The sequence below is a fragment of the Solanum lycopersicum genome, chromosome 1 (genome assembly GCF_036512215.1).
Source record: "Solanum lycopersicum chromosome 1, SLM_r2.1".
NCBI classification, from domain to species: Eukaryota; Viridiplantae; Streptophyta; class Magnoliopsida; order Solanales; family Solanaceae; genus Solanum; species Solanum lycopersicum.
The window spans coordinates 83572357-83592760 of NC_090800.1; the positions used below are offsets into that span (position 1 = coordinate 83572357).

The 20404-nt window shown below is 34.1% G+C and overlaps 3 protein-coding genes across 5 annotated transcripts; all 3 read right to left on the reverse strand.

Annotated features, from left to right (window-relative positions):
• Positions 1-490: 490 nt before the first annotated feature.
• Positions 491-4403, reverse strand: LOC101250640 (probable serine/threonine-protein kinase PBL7). Of its 2 annotated transcripts, XM_069292127.1 has the most exons (8): positions 4291-4403; positions 3387-3484; positions 2690-2898; positions 1993-2589; positions 1716-1864; positions 1391-1612; positions 1111-1260; positions 491-958 (listed from the first exon to the last, which is right to left on the reverse strand). In XM_069292127.1, the coding sequence occupies exons 1-8, from the start codon at positions 4351-4353 to the stop codon at positions 701-703; spliced, it is 1746 nt and encodes a 581-aa protein (XP_069148228.1). In that variant the 5' UTR covers positions 4354-4403; the 3' UTR covers positions 491-700. The 2 variants fall into 2 exon arrangements, with proteins under 2 accessions (XP_069148228.1, XP_019068833.1); XM_019213288.2 differs by lacking the exon at positions 4291-4403 and having other exon boundaries at positions 3387-3709.
• Positions 4404-5832: 1429 nt separating this feature from the next.
• Positions 5833-10289, reverse strand: LOC101246382 (gonidialess A/Zuotin related factor-like protein). Its single transcript, NM_001345938.1, has 2 exons — positions 10125-10289; positions 5833-8150 (listed from the first exon to the last, which is right to left on the reverse strand). The coding sequence occupies exon 2, from the start codon at positions 8043-8045 to the stop codon at positions 6093-6095; it is 1953 nt and encodes a 650-aa protein (NP_001332867.1). The 5' UTR covers positions 8046-8150; positions 10125-10289; the 3' UTR covers positions 5833-6092.
• Positions 10290-11286: 997 nt separating this feature from the next.
• On the reverse strand, positions 11287-19214 carry LOC101246965 (uncharacterized). Of its 2 annotated transcripts, XM_004230002.5 has the most exons (7): positions 18938-19147; positions 18059-18134; positions 17095-17167; positions 16916-17009; positions 13888-13995; positions 13713-13770; positions 11287-12023 (listed from the first exon to the last, which is right to left on the reverse strand). In XM_004230002.5, exons 3-7 carry the CDS (start codon positions 17147-17149, stop codon positions 11559-11561), a joined length of 780 nt encoding a protein of 259 aa, XP_004230050.1. In that variant the 5' UTR covers positions 17150-17167; positions 18059-18134; positions 18938-19147; the 3' UTR covers positions 11287-11558. The 2 variants fall into 2 exon arrangements, with proteins under 2 accessions (XP_004230050.1, XP_004230049.1); XM_004230001.5 differs by lacking the exon at positions 18059-18134 and having other exon boundaries at positions 18938-19214.
• Positions 19215-20404: the final 1190 nt, after the last annotated feature.

A 20404-nucleotide genomic window follows, 5' to 3' on the forward strand; every position in this document is an offset into this window, starting at 1 on the left:
GCTTATATGTGATTAAAATTATATTTTATATATATGTAATAAATGTTAATCTTTTCGATTTTTTAGTGCGTGTATTTTTCACATTTTAAACCTTTTTAATGAAAATCATAATTCTGCTTCAGTCTTTACACCCCCATTACTTTGATTGTTAACTCTTTTGTTTTGGCCCATATATGACATCATAATAATGTGTTTTAAAGCAAAAGAAGTATGATGATAGCATTGAAATTTTAGTTTGCCTAATTAATTTTGTTAACTTTTGTTATATTTTCATGATAAATTCTTTCATATTTCATGGTTTGATTGTTTGAAATATATTAACTTACAATTATTGAGCAAAAAAAAAAAATAATAGCAAAATCTTAAAGTGGTTTATATGTCACATAAATATTTCATCAGACAACGTCCACAAAATCATAAACCAAAGGCTGTTGTAGCTTTGCAAGTTACAACATCAGTTCATTTGAACCCATACTTTTAACACGAAATATAAATTTATACGTAGAAATTTACTCAAAATGCAACAAATAACCCATAATTTTAGTAACAGAACGAGTCCACTGTTAAGAACCTTATAGATTGAACTCAACAAACAACATAGGTCACTTATATATGTACATTACTCCTACCTGTAGACGTAGAGAGGTTGTTTCTGATAGACAACTTTATAAATTGAATTTAAATCCTGGAAACGAACTACTCAATGAATCATCTCTTTATAAAGTAGTTTGCTTTTGTTTGGAGTTGCCCCTTTGTGTTTGAGAGGAATCTTCCTACTTTCACATTCTTCATGAGTACTATTGGATGATGAAGGACTCCATCTTTTTGCTGAACATGTTCTGTCTGTCGAAAATGAAGAAGATCCAACAATTTTATCATCTTCATCATTGCTTTTCGGGTTGAAGTCTATACAAGTATCAGCATTTCCTTCCATTATATCACTCAAGATCTTAACCACCTGATTTAAGCAGATACGTATCAAAAATCAATAGGCTAAGAACGACAACAATAACAAAATTATGATGAAATTCAATGTCGCGGTTGTAACAGAAAATAAATGATGGATATATATACTAGTCATTTTAGTTCGATATTACAAGCAAAACTTACCCATTCCATGGTATTCCTCTTATCAGGATCCTTTTCGAGACATTTTGCTGCCAACTCAACCATCCAAAATAGCTGATGGAAATCATGGGAATCGACAATACTTTTATCAATTAGACGTGGATAATTCTTTTGCTCCAGAAGAGGCATTGCCTGCAGTTGAAAGGTAGTACAAGTTATCATTAGCAACTAATGCTATGACGTTTAATTTCATAACCAGTTGTTTCGTAGAACAAAATAAGCATGTTGTGTTATATGGTGAAATGATGTTTTCAATTTTTACCCATTCAACAAGACTTTTATCTTCAAGACAGTTGTCTGTGTTCTTGAGTCCAGTGATAAGCTGCAGCAGCACAACTCCAAAAGCATAAACATCTGTTTTAGTCGAGAACTTCCCACTTGCTGCATATTCTGGTGCCATATATCCAAAAGTACCAACCACGTTGTTACCAGAAGAATGTTGTGATTCATCATACGCCGCTTTTGCCAGTCCAAAGTCTCCTAACTAAGTCATCCATGTTGCATATAGTTAGACACCAGTACATTTCACCTTAATTTGCTTGAACCAAACTAAAAGAGGGCAGCTCGGTGGACAACATTGAACGTACCAGTGATTCATGATCATGTGTGATGAGGATATTGTTAGGTCTAATATCTCGGTGAATGATGTTGTGTTTATGAAGATATTCTAAGCCTCTGGCAGCACCCAAAGCTATTTTTAGCCTCTTCTCCCAATTGAGACACATTCTTATATCCCCTGCACAAGAATAACACAATTACGTACGAGTGAGCATTCTAGTTTAATTTAGGCTGCATTCTGTTTTAACCCGTCCAAATATAGTCCAATCTGCCCATTCTAAAACTAATAGTCAAAAATAGACTAACCTGATAAGAATTTGTCGAGAGAACCATAGCAAACATACTCATAGACAAGCAACTTTTGGCTACCTTCAGAGCAAGACCCTAACAACATGACTAAATTTGGATGCCTAACCTTGCTTAGAACCTCAACTTCGGACTTGAATTCTTTATCGCCTTGAAGGCTCATATCGTTATGCTGCTTGACAGCAACTCTTAGTCCATTCTTTAAATACCCTTTATAAACAGAACCAAATCCGCCTTCTGATAGAAAATTCTCATTGGCAAATCCTTTTGTTGCTTCTTCAAGCTCCTTATGACTGAACTCCTTATGCAATCTCATTTTCGGTCTTCTGTTCCCACAAAAGGAACATTCAGACTTCTCGTATATCACTCCATACAAATATTGATCATTGTCCTTGATATGTTCATCGGAAACGTGGGATGGTGAGTTTCCAGTTTTTGTTTTCAAATTATGGAAAGAGGAGCTTGAGCTTGGATCTACTAATTCAGTTGAAGAAGATCTTTTTACTTTGTTCTCACAAAAATCTGAATAGAGCTTTCCTGGTATACTACTTGCCTGTTCTTTGCATGAGGTTCTCGTTCGAGTAACAGCTTTCGAGTCTACAATTCATCATAAAAAAACAAATGACAACATAGCACCATCAAACATATGTGAACCAAAAACTCCTATTTGATCAAAGGGAATATCTACATTGCTTACTTAGCTGCGAAGAAGGACGTTCTTCTGATACATCATCCTCTCCTGGTATCATTTCATCATACGAAAATGTATTTCGAGTAAGGGAGACCTTAGTGTTCTCCATTAACTTTAATGGTCCTCTCACTTCTTCTATGGAGTTGTCACTTTTCAATTTTGATATTCCACATGATAGCTTCTCCATGAAGTACCTCTTCTCTTTCTTCATTTCCCTATATACATACATACACAAAGAACCAAGTTATAGCTTGTGTCAAGGATTCAACAATTATGGATCATTTTCACATCTTTCATATATTTTACCCACCCTTCGAGTATTGACATCTCTTGCCACAAGTTAAATGTTCAGTCTAGTGGTTAACTAAAACTCCATCAATTCCATTCGTTAATTATCATTTATTTTTCTTTTATATGACCGTGATATTTGGGAGCCTCGACTAATTCCACACACACCTGATAACTTTGTCCCCAGGGTTTAGAACAAATGAGAAGAATCGCCTAATATTTTTGTTCGTTAGGTGACAAGCCAAGCAGGAATTAGACCAATAGGACATTATTCTCCTGTTGATGAACAAAAATAAAAGTGCATACAGGAATTTCATAACAACAATAAAAGTGCATACAGGAATTTCATTACCTATACACATATTGTTGATGAACAAAAAGTAATTAAAATAGATAATGAAATTTAGTAACTAACCTATCTAGAATGATCCAAGTGGGTTCCAATCTTTTGATTGCTATAACAGCAACCACCTTTCTTGAATTTCCAGCTTGAACTTGTATGTGAAATTTGACCTGCAACACCAATGAAAATTCACAATTCCAAATATGAATTCCATTATTTAACATTCTAAATGCCCTCTTCTTATTTTTTATTTTTTTCACGAGAAAGGAATTCAAAATAACTCGCAAATCATATAGGAGAGGCAATCTGCGCATTAGGCAAGTTCGATGCGAGAGAACTTTGACACCTAAATCCAAACTCAAACCAAGTTTGGATTAATTATTGACTAACTTATTTATTAGTTTAGTCCATCAATATTATGTTGATTTCTAGTTTAAACTAATTTATGGAATCTTTTTATCAAATAATGTAAAGATTTTTTTGACGTGTGTTATATATAGTTATAAGGAAGTAAATAATAATTTTATTAAATAGAAAAAACTATTAAAAACAATTAAAAAATTTTAAAATTGGAAATTGACTTGTATTTTAATAAATAAAATTGTTTATCCCCCTAAAAAATTATCTAGTCTAAAATAAATTGATATGCGTATTTTAAAAAATTATCATATATTTTTAAAGGATCCTTCAGAAATATATGATGGATTGAGTTATTTGATCTGAGTATTGTTTAGGCTCTTGAGCATCAACATGTGATGTGATATAGAGTCTTGATTGTTATATCATTTCTGTTGTTAGCTAATATTTTTAGAAATAAAAAACCATAAACATTATAATAATCAATTTAATATGAATAATCATCTTATTTAAAAGCTTAAATTATTAAAATATACACATATATTTTATTGACTTAATTGCATTATATTCTCACTAAATTTATGTGACCAAAATGTGAAGTGGGAGTTTAGGGAATAACCTTGTCAACTTCACATTGTTTCAACAGAACTAACATCTCCAAACTCTTATTATACTCCTCCATCCTTTTAACTAGCTCTTCTTCCACTAGCTTTTGGTCAACTTTATTTCTTTGTCCCACTACAAAAATATAAACAAATTGAAGAAACAAATATATTAGTATATATTAAAAAAATAAATAAAGAATCCTTAAATTATTTTGGTATTTCTATAAAATGCACGCTCGAAAAGAAAAATTGAGAGCGACAATTAAGTTGTCTTCAAGTCAAGTCACCTATAGGTCAAAACATGGGTCCAAGTTTGCAGCTATGTGATCCGTTTCTAAACGTCGTATAAATGCATGATACTTTGTATTCTGAACTATTTATAAATAAAATGCTATAATTTTGTATAGAAAACTTACAAAGTTTTACTATGCCCAAAAAAGCTGATGTAGTAGTTGAGTTATTAAATTGATGAACAACTCCAAGTACTATAAGTTCATCTCCGGCCTTTAGACTCAAATTACGAACAATCCCTCTAATAGCAGTCCAATTTACCTCTTTTGATGTATCATGAACCACCACCACCACTCTCTTGCTTCCCATTGTATATTTAGCCTTCTTTTAATTATTTATTAACGGATATGTTTAAGTTAAGATTATACTCGTGAACGTAATAGAATAATTTTGCCCGTCAGATCGACCGGAGAGAGATGAGAGTTAGATGTAAACATAATGGAAGAGGAAAGGGATGCATATATAGAAAGGTTACATGTTGTCAATTCCTATGCTAATTAAAGAAAACAATTATCTACCAGCTGATGTAATTATCGTGACCATTGATTACAAAGTATCTTATTTGTTGCAAAGTGAATTGTTTATTTTCAAGAAAAGATTCATCCATTATACATGTGGCTTTTTTTAGTGCATTTAGTTTTGCAATACAATATGTTCTAATGGAATCTTCATTTGTAGAATCTTAAGTTTTTTTGTTTTGTTTGTGATGACGTTAACAAAATATTTTCCTTCATTTAGTGTGAAATAATTAGATTTGCATTATATTATACATCAGTGACGTATCTAATTTCCAGTATGGACAGATTTAAACTACATCTAACGTAAGCAGATGCCTTTTGTTGTCGATTCATTGTTTGGAGTTTGCACCAATTCGCGACGAATCAAAATAGACTAGAATGAAAAAGAAAATGAGCAAAACATCAGCCCGTTAAAATGTTACACTAGGCCAACGATAAATCATAGCTCATATAATTAACCCTATTATTGCAGTTGAACTTTTACGTGTAGTGTTTCCTCAAGTTATCGGCAAAAAACCCGCTGAGTTCACTGTTCATTCAGATCATCTATTTCAGACGAAAGCAACATATTACGTATGATGTAGGCCGAGTCCACACACAAGGGTAGCTTCAAAGCAGTTACCAAGCGCGCCCAGAATTAATGCAGGATAAAAGGAACTCTATTCAAAGTGGGGAGGGGGGAATGAAAAGAAGAAACTGTTACTTAGGACAGAATCTTAATTTAGAGGCCAGCAATCAAAATAAATATAACGATAAATAACTTTAGATATCATCAGTGTTTCCCATCAAATATTACTGTATTCAAGTATAGTAACTTCACAATGCCGTACTGAATAGTAGATATGTAAATGCTACTGCTTAATGACAAAAATGGTACTGAAAATGGACTGGGGTGTGGGGTGTTGTCACAATGCATTACAAGAGTGAGCTTGTTGCGGCTGCCTGAACAATAGAAAATAGAAATAAAAGAAAAAAACTAGACTCAGCAGTTTCAAGCACCACTAACCTCACACTGCACTTTTCTTGCTCCTGAAATTCTCTTTGAGTAATGCAAACTTTTTTTTACACTGGTTCATAGTCTTCCCAGGGACAGCAGTTGCCACTCGTTCCCACCGCTGGCTGGTTTCCTTGGGGAAGGTTTTCAGAGCTTGAACTAAGGCTTTTTCTTGAACAGCAGACCATACGTCTGAATCAGAACTCGAAGAAACTCCGTTTGCTGTAGGTGCATCCTCAGTGTTCTGGCTGTTTGTGTTTTGACTAGGGGTCTCCTGAGAATCAGCTACTTTGGCGCTTCCACTTTCAGGCTTGCTACTATTTTCTACTCCCTCTACTTCTGCCCTCGTGGAAAGAGGAGAAACAATAGTTGGTGCAGGCTTTCTTTTCTCAAGGAAGGAGTCAAAGGCTTTAGCAGAGTCGGGCTTCTGGAGCAGAACTGTTTTTGTAGCCTTCAGGATCTCTTCAACTGTCCTTGCGGTACCAATATAATCAGAAATAACTTCCCATCTTCGAGAAGTTCCTTTAGGATATTTCAGCATCCCCTTCCTCAAAAGATCAATTTCTTCTTTGCTCCAAGGTTTCTCTTTTTTCTCACTGCTCATCAGAGGAACTTGTTTTTTACTGTCCAGAGAACCATTTTGCTGCGACTTAATCTTTTCATCTTTATTCTCATATTTCAGGTTGTGTTCATGTCCAAGTGCCCCCCTAAGAAGTTCAGCAATAACAATCTCACCCTGTCCATCGGCTTTATCACATAAGTTCCTCAGTTGCTCAATGTCAAGTGACATGCATAGACCTTCTACATCGTCATCATTTAGCCCAAGCAAACGCTGAGACAGAACAGGAGCAGCAAGGGTTCTTAAACGACTACGCTCTTTTCGCAACAATTTCTTTTCTTTCTCCTTCAACTTCTTCTGCTGCAAAGCAACTTCAGCTGCTCTTTTCTCCTCTTCCTCTTTCTTACGCTTGTCCTCTTCAACAATCCTAATTGCTTCTGCCTCCTGTAATTTCTTTGCAAGTAGTTTAGCGTCCTTCTTTCTCTGCTTCTCTGCTTTCTCCGCCTCTTTTCTTCCTAAGATTCTAGGGTCTTTTCTATAGGCATTGTCAACAAGTGTACGCACCCTGGCGGTTTCTTCCTTTCTGGCTTTCTCTGAAAGTTTTGCATTCTGCCTTTCCATCCACCTCTTGTGATCACGAGATTCAGCTTGTTCAAGATCAAACTCATCAGCATGTGGGAACTCTCTCCAACTTTTGAAGCTGTACCAGAAATTATAAAAGCTATCCACTTCTTTAATTGGAGTATTCTCATCACCTAATGAAGGGATGGGTTGGGTGACGGACCAACGACCATTCCTTAAAAATGCAGGTCCAAAGACCTTAAAAAAATCTTGTGGAGCACATTCAGTTGGGATTTCATCATCAAATTCATCCGTGGAGTCATAAATCCTTCTCCTAACAGGGTCCATAAGAACCTCATATGCTTCCTGAATAGCTTTGAAGTGGTTTTCTATTTCCTCCTTCTTGGCTTGTTTTGCAGCTTCAGTTTCCTCAGCTAGAAGAAGTGAAGCCAGCTTGTCAGGATGATGCCTCAATGCAGCATCACGATAGCTCTTCCTTATCTGATCCTCAGAAGCAAGATACCTTAGATTGCTCAACCCTAATAATGCATAATGATCTTGTACCTTTTCGCCGGTAGAAGACTTCTTCTTCCCCTTAGAGCTGTATGACTCTGATGAATAGGCAAATGTCTGTTCCTTGTCATTAGGAACATCTTCTTTGCCATCTTTGGGGTCTTCTTTCTCAACATGCCCAATTAGTCTAAGAGCAGCAGAGTGAAAAGCAAGCCCAGCAGGCTCATATTTGTGAGCTTTAATAGGATAGCAGTTAGAGGAAATATAGATTGGTTCACCATTTATAATCTCATTCGAGTATGAAATAAGACGGATGCTACTCCTGGAAGCCATAGAGAAAACTTAGCCCTCAACTATAGAAGATGAATAAGAACGCATCCACCAACAGCTACACTTGGGGCAAGAGCCAATAAAAGCAGCCTTCTACACTCTCCAAGCCTGCAAGAACGAGGAAATTTTAATTACAGCACATCAAACAAAAGTCAAAGACGAGACAGAGTTCGGATAATATTGTTACACATCATCATAAAATCAATGCACATGTTACTGCATGGAACAGCTTGAATGTACAACATTAGAGTCCTCTAGGCTATACCAGCTATTTGGGATTCAGGCTTAGTAGGGTTGTTACAACATTAGATTCAGGAGTTCCTTCACTCTTCTGCTTAAGCTTGTATGTGTCATCAGTTGTGACGATAACAAAGGGTTAACCCAACCTTTTAGCTCGTGGCTTCTGTATATACATGTAAGTTATATACCAGTGTGGAAAGGTACTGAAAGAGTGGCTGTCTGTGTAAGCATAAGTCTACGATTATAGACCCTCTAGATATAAGAAACTCCTAATTTGTCTAATAGTATTGGAATGAAGTGAATCAAAACAGAACAGAAGGCCACAAGATTAGTATAGGAAACCAAAACAAGTTTGGGAGACAATAGCTGATTGGTATATTACTTGCAAGAGTGGAAGCATAAAAATGCAGAGTCAGATGAATACAACAGCTCCAGAGGGTAAAAGTCTGGAACACAGAAATAGAAGGTGGCTATGATGCTTTTAATATGTAGATACTAGATATTCATCACAGTTTGCAAGCAGCAAGAAAATAAAATGATAATATGAACAACACTTCCAATTGACAGGCAATCTGGGTAATCAAACACTTGTTTGAACAAATTCATGACTGTCAAAATCATATAAACAAAATAGGCTTAAAAAGCTGAGTTGAATAGGTTCAACTATTAGTAACTTAGTACCTAAGCCAAATTGCGTTCCAAAAAAAATAGAACTCACAATTAAAAACAAGGTAAAGATGAAACCACCCATCTCTCTCCATGGGACAATGCAGTTAACAAAGCTATTGAATTCCACTGTGCAGCTATTTACCAATGGAAATTTTCTAACTGGAACAAACTTTATAGCATTTGTCAAGCTATGGTTAAGAGAATTTATCATAACAAAATCATAATACTTTACATGTACTGTTTCATATCCTCGGATACATGCAACCACTACGAATATTCAATACCAATGCAATCACTTATAATTATGGAAACATACACAGTACCTCTGTGCATTCATTCTACTTACTATACTCGTTTAGCTTTTCAATGATAAAATTAAACAATGTCTTAAACAGGACATGTACCAAACCCAATTCTTGAAAATAAAGTTTATAACTCAAGATTTCACGAGTAGTACTAACGGTAACCTTTCCTTCAAACTCATTGTGAAAAAAAAAAGTTTTCTTTTTCAAATATTGAGCAGCCAAAAACTAATTACTATGGGGAACCATACTAAGCAGCTTACATTCATCACACAATCATTTGTTAAAAAATCAAAAAACAAAAGCTACCCCAATATCATTCCCATAAAATGTAGCAGCAAAAGGTTACTGTTTTCTATATCAGAAAACCAAAAATAAAATAAAATTTGTAAGACCACAGCAAATAGCTGCCCCAAGAAATTTTGTAACAAAGAAAACCCAAAAAGTTTAAGAAAAGGAGCAAAAAAAAGGAGAACCAAAAACCAGCATTACCCTGGTACAAAAAAACCACTGAATTAATCCAGGTGAAGTTGTGTATTGAGTTAAACATACCACACCATACTTTGTACAACACCCTCATACATACACATTTATTAACATTCATTATTTTTTCACAAGACAACGACCAATTAGGAGAAGAAAAAAACCAACCGAATATGCACAAATAAGAACTACTATCAAACAGAAGCGAAATATGAAATACATGAGATAAGGTAAAACAAAAATTCAAAACTAACGTCAAATAGACTCTACAAAATCTATATTGATCACAATGCATTACACCGTTTCTTCTTATCAACCGATAACAATTAGCCGAAAACTTTGAAAAAACGCAACAGCAAAAATAAAAAACCAGAGGGACAGAAGTTACCTTTTCCGATAATCTAATTGTGTTACTGATTATGGAGGATGATCTAAAAAAGGGGGTTAAAAGTTATGTGTTTACGAAAAGAGAGCGGCGTGACGACGGTTGAAGGAGAGGGAGGAGCTAGGGTTTTAGTCTGCGGAACTCAGCTGCCTCAAACAGCTAAAAGAGGAAGAAGCATGCGATGATTGTCGAGATTTATACCTAATTGTACCAAATCGAATACTGTTAATGGGCCGGGCTACTCACTTACCTACACATCTCGAAGTGGGCCTCAAAATGGGCCTTGATGTCCAATAACATTTGCACTTGTATCATTTTTTCGATAATATTTACCATTTATAGCAATAATATTTTTGTTTTCACTTGACCACTTTTAATTCATTAATAATATAAGTTTAATATATATTACAAAGAACAATTTATTATTCAAATATAATACAAGTTTTAATGATGGATAATACATTTATCACACATATAATATAATGTAACAATTTTTTACCCAAATGAACATAATATATTTCAAAAACAATTATAATTCAAATACATTGCGTACATAATTCACTTTTAATACATATTGCAGATTTATCACAATATTTCTATAGATGACAATAAACAAAAAAGTATCGCTAAAATCAGTAATTATTTTTTAAAATGTATTAATTTATGTAATTTGTCCTAGAAAAAAATTACTGAAATACACGTCTTCTGTTATCTTTATTTTCAATATTTCCTTATATTTCTAAAAAAACTCTAAAATCTCTTAAATATTTAATACATCCAGCTACATATTAATATATTTGAGGTACACATTATGTATTCGATTTATTTTATAACGTATATGAGCTAGTTTTTAATATATTTGAGCTACGTAATATGTAACTGATTTATGTTATAATGTATTCGAGATACTCTTTAATATATCCGAGCTACGTATTAACGCATACGATTTGTGTTACCATTGATGTAATTACAACTAAAGAGGGAAATGAGCAGTTTTATGTTTTGTAAAATAGTCACTCAAACTTGGTAAATAATAACCAAATAGACACATGACTTTGCATGTTTGATTATAGTGATCAAACTTGAAAGTTGAAATGCTTTGTAAAATAGACACTGAAACTTAGTCAGCTACCGCGTCGATTTCTAGGTTATAAAATAAAAAAAGTGAAGATTCAAAATGGACTTAACCTAATTTCACACAGTAATTGATACATGGAGTGCTGGTTGGAGCAACGAACACACTTCCTACTTATTACTAGTGGAAAAGGGAAGGGTTAGAGACCATTACAAAGACTTAAAGTCACAAAGACAACTAAGAAATAGACGGACACTAATATGTCAATAAATCACAAGGGCCCTTTGTGTCAAGGCCTACAGGCAACTGTAATCAATAAATAGCATATGTCAAATAGGCCATTTGTTTGTTATTTCATCTGCCTACTCTTCTTCATCATAATCTTCTTCCTCTTCTGCTACACTTGTATTCAGTTGTGACATATGAGCAGGGTCAATGACCATTCTGTCCATTTCGAGGGACCACTGAGGGCCTTCCTCTGCTTTCTCGTTCACAGGCCTTGGTGATGGATTGCAGGGTGCTATTTCCGGTGCAGCTGGTTTATCAGTATTATCATCTACATTGACCTTCAGATTAGGAGTTGTTACAACTGAGTTTTCTTTGTCACAAACAGTGGAATCCTGTGTAGGTGATTCTTTCGGTTCTGAGCAGTTCTCTGTCTGAGTTCCAGGATTTGGATTTTGTTGAACACTCTGCTGAGCAGAAGTGCAGGATTCAAGTTGCATATCAGGTCGTGAGAGCTCCTTATCAGCACGGCTTACCCGACCACGACCTCTTCCTCTACCCCTACCTCTTCCCCTACCACTACTGCCAACAGGAGACATCTCCTGCAGGAAATGAAGCCATTTATGTCATGACGTGATAAAAGAAAATAGGAAGTAATCACTGTGCATTGCAACTTTCATGAAAACAACAAATGATTGTGTTATCACATTATATAAAAACACCTGACATGTGATATACGATGTTGCTGTATCACATTACATCTTCCTCCAAATTTAACTATGCCATATGTATAAAACTAACTGAGAGAAACAATAACACCGTGCCTTAACGCCGAGGTAGTTAGCTCACCAATATGAATCCTTATTATCCATTTTACTCCATTTAGATCAACTTCATTATAATATTCCATAATTTGGGGTTATATTACACTAAGATATTTACATTTTCTATCGACAAATAAATCTCTAAAGTCTAAACAGAGAAAACCAAAGATAACGAGTGCAACCTTAATTTAATTTGCATCACTCTCTTACTTGGAGAAAACTCAACTTCAGTGAGTGAAATAGTTAGTAAAACTTCTAAGAAAAATCTCAAATCCTATAATGGAACTCATACGTGATGATCATTCGAACATCATATAACCGTTGATGTCCATCCCTCAAAGAATTTTGTGTAAATGGCTTAGAATGGATTAAACTTCCATTGTAATGATGTCTTGCAGAACTACAATTGTTGTCTCCAACTTTCACATTGGGGAAGGAGAGCCAAGTAACTATTCCAGTTGAATGATGAAAAGAGGGACGAGTAACTATTGTAGATTGAGTTATTTAGGGAGGTAAGGTATTTACTAATTGGTGCTAAAGAATTCCAGCAGGTGTGTAAGGAATTAGAACTATGAATATGCTCTCATACCAAGATTGGTGTAGCAGTAGTACACTTCTACCAAAAAGAGAAAAACATAGGTTTTACCAAATAGATGCAGCACCAAAATGAGAGAAGAGAGAAAGTAAGGGAAAAGAAAAAAAGAGGGGGAAAGAACGGAGACAAAGAAAGAAAGAAAGACACAGGAAAAAGAGGAGGAAGAGGAGCTGGTAGGAGAGAAGCACTAAAAACCGAAGTAAGCATAAAAGAAGGGACATCGAGAGATAGATCACCTCATATAGTGTTGTCCCTTAATTCTCAATTTACTAAGCCTTTTGTGACAGAGTTACAGGATGGTTAAGAAGATGCAAGTATCAGGTGGATTAATCAAGGTTTGCACAAACTATCCCATTACACCACCATTATAAAAATAAAATGGCATCCATTGAATGTTGTCCGAAATAAAGTAATCAAGGGTCCTGCAGTTCTGAACAAATTAGAACTCACGAAACAATTATAGCTTTTTATGTCTAAACCAAAAAAGATATGACTACTTGATTCAAAAAAAAATAAAACTAAAAGGCAAATTCATTCAACAAAAAAAATATACAAGACTACTTCATCCAAAAAAAAAAGATACAAGACTATTTGATAAAGACTAAAAGAATCAAAGGTATGGATAGTGCAATCTTTGCATGAGCTAAATCAGTTTATCCTGTGAAAACTTCATCTCTCGAAAATAAGATCATCAGCAATTACTTGTTTATACTAATACTACATTCAGAGCAACTTTTATTCTTTGAAGAACAAATGCTTTTTTATAAGCAATAACTAAATGCTTAATTACTGTTATAAATAAGTGTTTTCACTCTTCAGTCTGAGAAATTAAGAGGAATCTAAACTACAAGCGTCAATAAAGGTTATCTCACCGTCCTGCTCTTTTTGTATTCATCCTCACTGTCATGATGTTCTTCTATAGCAACTTTCCTGATAAAACAGTACATGATATTGCATAGTTTGGTGTCACCTTAAAACTGTAAGAGGAATAACCAACTGAATGAAGAAAAACTACTAACTTTAGACAAACAAGAAAATGATCCTAACCTTCTTTTTGGCATTTCACCAGCAGCATCAGAATGGCCATAATCAGGAACCTTGCTGACCACTTCCCGAAGAAAGTCAAACACGTTGTAGCTTTGTACACAGTGTTTTCTACAAACAATCAGTATGCATATAATAGGTTAAATGAACCAACAAGCCTGTCATTCCAAACATATATATATATATATATAAAAGCTAGGCATAGAAAAGGTCATGCCACCCCTCTCTATGGCCAACAATTGTATCATTCTTTTATATATATATATATATATATATATATATATATATAAAAGCTAGGCATAGAAAAGGTCATGCCACACTTCTTTATGGCCAACAATTGTATCATTCTTTTTTCTCCTAATTTTGGCCTTTTTCCTATTTTTCCATTTATGTGCTATTTAAAAAAATTTAAAAGTCACCGCCGACTCAAAGATAAATGTCGACCCTCCCATTTACTCTCTTAAGCACACAATCCTTCCTTCCTGTTCAAACTAAACTATTTCACAGAAAACTTTTGACACTATTTAAAAACAGATTGGATGTGAATTAGTGGATTATCAACGAAACTAGGCAATTACTGTTGTGAATTCATTCCCTTGCTAATTTCAGTAATTGTTTGTAGTGACAGGGGAGAGAAGTTGATAGAAGTTGAACAAAAATGGTGAAGCAACAAAGCACTAGAAGTACAATATCTCCCCCTTTCCCTGTCATCAACCGGACATAGTCTCTTACTTAAGTTTAGATTCCTTCCCTGAAAGATTAAAATTTAAATGGAAAAATCAAGCACGGAATTTTGAGATGTTATGATTCAGTTTAGGTTTCTTTCTGCATACATATAAATTCCATTCTTTAGCATATGTATATTTTCAAAACGAAGTATTACTTTTCTTGAGTATACTTAAGATTGTGATTAGATATGTCTTAATATGTTTCAATAATTAGCACTAAAATTTACTTAATTTACTATATTTTGGCATGTTAGAGGTGCATTTTTAACTTTCATTTGTTTCTGTTTAGTTGTAATTTTCTATTATTAGAAAAATATAAATCAATAAATTCACTCGATTTCTTATGGATGTGAGAAGTGCAATTGAGTTCACTAATTGACTAGTAAGTGAGAAAGGCAGCATCATCCTGCTAAACCTGCAGGGAAATACATGTTCTCGTAGTAGGACAAAGATGATTCAGCACAGTGCAGAAGAAAAAGATGATACATTAGCTAACACACTTAAAGATGATGCAGACAATAAGGGATTCCTTAAATGCACCGGAATCAAATTCGAGGCATAAAATTCTTTAGAGTACTATTTTAAATTTGTTAGAGAATTCTGGTCTATTAGTAATATTGAAGAATTCCTTCTAACTTCACTTTTTATAAAAAAAAAAAAAAAAGCTCCAATAAATGAACCACGCATTAAGGATAGCCTCATTTTTAGGAAGCCCGTTAAGCCTTCAATCACGTCACTATTGTTGAATCTTTTGAACCTAGGATTTCATTGTGACTCTGTTTCCCCTAATCCCTATTATTTGAGGTTATGATTTACAGATATTAAACAGTGTACCAAACCTTCCTTCTACAGCCTTCGCTATACTAAATCAACTAACACTAGCAGCTAGTACTCTCTCCAACTACAGACTTATTATAAGATCACTTGATAACTGATTTTCATCAGTAGTGTCTCGCAAGCATCAAGAAGATCAAGCACAACCCAAGCATAGTGAGAATATCAATACACAATTATACATAGCAAAACTTTTGTAATCCTTACATGTTCACACTCACAAACAAGGATTTTTACATCATATTAGCTGCTTATGCAATTACGTGTGGTCCCCTGAGTATCAGCAAAAAGAAGAGAACTATTATGAAATAAGTTGAAATAGAGCAACTGAAAAGATAAAGGAACTCTTGATTTGAAGTACACTGCTGAAGTGGGAGACAACTACTAACATATGTCATACTATTAGAGATTGCATTTACCTCTCATAGGTTGCATAAGGGTTTCCAGACACAGGCTTAAGGTTTTGGGTTGGACTGCTTGATCAATGTGACAAAATCTGAGCATCCAACCAAAACATTAAGGTGATGGATGGATAAAAAGAAAGTCTTCAATCCACATGAAAACCCTAGAACTGGTCACACATGCAAGAGAGTATTGGAGAATACACTTGGTCCTCACTGGTCATGTAAGGGTTGAAAAAGGGATTCATAATGTCCTAGGCCACTTCACCTATTGCTTAAGGTTTTGGGTTGGTAGCTCAGGTTCTTTCAAACATAAGATACCGCATCATGCTAAGAGGAAGCCATGATACTCCAATAACGTTTAAAAGAAGTCATGATTTTTAGATCCATCTCAGTTGGCATGCAGTAGAAATTGGCACACTTGGAGAGAGCATGTTAGAAATGCAGAACAATTCAACCATTTAGCTGAACAAGTTCCCAATAATAGAAACAGATTTAAAGAAAGAGTAGCACTACAAGAACAGATAGTTACAAAGAAAAGAATCGAAAAGACTGAAGCGTTTTTACCAAAAGTGCCACACATGACACAACTATGAAGACTAAGGTCCTCTTATCAATCAAATGTGCTAAAATAACAATGGCACTGAGATGAAGCACCCTGCAGAAATAAATTCATCAAATGTATTACATAAGAAAACCGTGCACAGAAGACCTACACATTATCACAAGGCAAGTGCATTTCCTGAAACAAGCCCAATAACTTAGCAGACAACCAAGTTAACATGTAAATATAGAAATCTAATGACATTCCTAGCAAAGCCATAAAGACTTTGTGTTTCATCTATGCATTATAATTACAAATACATTAGAACCCAAAGACCTAAGCCAGATAAGCACAAATTTGAAGCAATTACTCAACAGAGTCAAGTTGATTATCAGGACTAAGTTAGCAAACATAACAACAAATTATCCAGATCAGAATTCAGTGATGTGATGAACAGTAATGGATCTTTATTAGCTGCAGATCTGATCTAGACATATGTATCGAGATTTCAAAATGTCACTCACAAGTGCAGTGAATTAACAGTCTTTGCTCCTCTTCTAAGAGTTATGTCATATGTCCGGTCACAAAGGTCTTGTAAAAATAACTCCAAGGCTTTTGCTGCAATTAATGACAAGAGAGGAAGGGTTAGAAAAAGATAACCACCAAGTAAATTGACGCAAGACAAACATTATATGGGACTTACACACTAGAACAGGCACAGCCATTGCAATCTTACCGACATCCTCATCGGCTTGCATAATTTTCTTGATCCGGGCCTAAACATTTTTAATGAAGAAAATGAGATCTCTTCAGACATTCCACATCTGATAGAATCAAAAGCTAAAAAGCAAATAACATGGAAAACGTTCTTCGACATGTTTTCCATGTTAATCCTCTAAATTCATCCTTTTAATTCTTAAACCACAGGAAAAATACTCATTGAAACAGAAGCCCAACTTGAATCAGAAAGGAAATAACACAGATCCTAGAGGCACCAGCATATCTGTTCATTTAACACAAAGATATGAGACAGGGAACCCAGTATCCAACTTCTTGTCAAAAATCCATTTGGCCACAGACAGACTGGCACAAGGATATTCCACCCTTCTCTTTCTTTATAGAAGTGATAAATCACCATCTTTTACTATAGTACTCAGACCAGAATACTATACTTAATGTATCTTCACAAAACTCCAGAAAAATAATAACACAAATAGTTAGCTGTGGCAGCCATACTGTCATCTAAGAAGAGTGATGAAGAGATCAGCACACTTAATATGATTGAATTGAGGACAATTCTAACACAGGCATCATTATGAGGCGTTGCACATTGCACTAGTTTTTCCTTTCTTTGCTTAGCAATAGGCACATCCCTATAATTACTTTTTTTAGATGAGGCCTCAATGTCTACACTAGACATTTTTGAGACAGGTTAGGATGAGTTGTCTTTTAATGCTTGGCCTGGACTAGTTAGGGTTAATTGGTATACAGTTTTAAAGAAAATATACAACTTCAAACAGTCAGATCCAAACAGAAAACCCCATAGTTGTATATGCTTTTGATCACCAAAGCAGCAAAAAGAATTTATATAAGCTGAAAAAGTTCCAAATGCTCCCAAAGATATTACACTGCAAAACAACAACAATTTGCAATAAAGTAGAACTTGCCTATTTGTCTTTATGTATCCAACAATGATCCACGGTGACTAGCACAGGCGGCATACCACATCATGGTACTGCCTCACTTGCGTCATTTCATGGACCACAACAAATAAGTACAAAATCCAGTAAGAACTAGCAGCAACTTAGTTTTCTTTATTAGATCAACAAACGAAACCAATAACTTTAACCCACAACACCAAATCATTAAATCCAGTAAGAACTAGTAGCAAAAAAAATTTCTTGATTTGAAGAATAAATGAAACCTATAACTTTAACCCACAACACAAAATCTTAGCTACAGTTTGCTCTTTGTCTACACTAAACTTGGCCAAGGCTGAATTCTACTTCAAACAAAAAAAATCTCATGTCCACTACTAAAAAGACTCAAACTTTCAACTTGAATTTATGATATAATAATTCTATCGACCTAGCATAAACAGCAAACCTTTTAGTTACAGAAAGGAATCTATAAACATAGAATTCACTTCATCTTTCTTCAATTTCTGTTTATAACACGAGCCACAGTACAAGTAAAGTCAAAATTCAAGTTATCCATTTCCCAATAAACTATAAAGCAACAAAACAAAAAGGTAAACAACAACCCCATGAAAAAAGAAACCCGACCCACTAAGCACCATAACTCAAATTCTCCCAAAATTACAAAAACACTCAAGAACTGAAAAAAAGAAAAGCGCAATTTTTTTCAAGAAGTACAACATACCCAGAACAATATAAACCAAATTCTCTCAAACCCAGATCAGAAAACACCAGATTCATCGAAACTAACACAACCCATAAGCAGATCACGGAGAACTTACACAACAAAGTAAATGAAACAAAAATAGTCTTTTGGAGAGGAAAAAAAGAGTGTAAAGTAGAGCTCACCGCAGGAAAGCGAGTATCAAGTTTCTTCCTCATGATAAATCAGATTCTGTCCATTCAAAAATAGAGAGAATCTAAGGATATAAAATACTAAATTAGAGAATCTAGTGAACAAATTTCTTTCTGAAATTGGAAGAATCAGAAGAAGACAATCATTGTTCGAAGTGAGATAGAGAGAGAGGAGAAGATTTGGGGAAAGTGCAAAACGAAGGTATTTTTTTAGACTTGACAGATTTAGTCCTTTTACCAAACAACATTTCGATTTGGGACCCAATGGTTTGCTTTTACCATAAATTAGGGTCACTAATTATTAGCAAACATAATCTAGGGGGGTTATTTGGGTTTTAATCTAATTATACACAAATTATTATACTTCCTTTGTTTCACAAAGAATTTTCTCTGACTTGGTACAGAGTTAAAGAAAATAAAGAATAATTTTGAATCTTGAGATCATAAATTAAAATCATGTCAAATGTAAAAAATTGTCTTTTAATCTAGTGATCTTAAACATGTCACGCGGGAAACTGAAATCAAAATGTTATCAAAAAAGAAAAAGATCATAATGGGTTTCATTAGGTAAATTGTTATAATTTTTTTTGAAACGGAGGGAATAACACATTAGGTAAATTGTTTGGTTTAGTGACAAGTTATATTTGATTAGTAAATTAGCCTATAATGGGTCTCAAGATCGAGCTCTGCATAAGAAAAAAATTATGTTAGGAGCACCACCTTCAAATGAGCGCGATAAAATACGATTTAAATTTAGTTGGAGCTTCAATATAAACTTCAAACACAGGGTGAAAATCAAAAAAAAAATTACTGTATAATGATTATTTTACAGCGAAATGTTTAATAATGAGAATTTTATATGGTGATTAATAACGAAAGGATCATATTTTATGGTACGAAAGTTATTAAACACTTCATTTTACATTTTACATAAGTATTATGATTTTCTTTACCAACAAACGGTCACTATTCTTTGCATAATTATCATATCATTTGAAGTGAAATTTTGAAAAAGTTGAGTGCATATTTCCAAATAAAAATTAATCAATTTATGGGTATAACATAAAGTTATAAAGATCGTACGCATGTGAATTAATTTCTTATATCAAAATAGACACTAAGGAAAGAATAATAAATTGGACCAACCTACAAAAACGAAATGCTCCCTTCATAACCAATCGTCCATAATATCAATGACTTTTTTGTTACAAAAAATTATTTCGAAATTTTTATTATATAAAAAATTATTGAATGTATTCTATTTATTTACGAAAAATAATTTAATGACTTTTGATGATATAAAATAAAAATTGAGCAATCACATGTAAAATTGCCCATGAAGAATTATTGTTACTTTTCTCTTTAGATAGACAAATTTTAGGGTTTATTACTAGAGTACTTTATATATTATATGAACGGTATATTATATAATTTTAAAAAATCTTATATTAATAAAGTTTG

Excerpts from the sequence above, each read along its gene's own strand:
- LOC101250640 (XM_019213288.2), bottom strand. The coding sequence starts at position 3,628 with ATGCGCAGATTGCCTCTCCTATATGATTTGCGAGTTATTTTGAATTCC. Across the intron at positions 2,899-3,386 it reads ACTTGGATCATTCTAGATAG|GGAAATGAAGAAAGAGAAGA; the intron begins GTTAGTTACTAA and ends GTATGTATATAG. Across the intron at positions 1,865-1,992 it reads TCTCGACAAATTCTTATCAG|GGGATATAAGAATGTGTCTC; the intron begins GTTAGTCTATTT and ends ATTCTTGTGCAG.
- LOC101246382 (NM_001345938.1), bottom strand. The coding sequence starts at position 8,045 with ATGGCTTCCAGGAGTAGCATCCGTCTTATTTCATACTCGAATGAGATT.
- LOC101246965 (XM_004230001.5), bottom strand. The coding sequence starts at position 18,970 with ATGAGGAAGAAACTTGATACTCGCTTTCCTGCG. Across the intron at positions 17,010-17,094 it reads GGCTGTGCCTGTTCTAGTGT|CAAAAGCCTTGGAGTTATTT; the intron begins GTAAGTCCCATA and ends CATTAATTGCAG. Across the intron at positions 13,996-16,915 it reads ACTGTTAATTCACTGCACTT|AAAACACTGTGTACAAAGCT; the intron begins GTGAGTGACATT and ends GATTGTTTGTAG.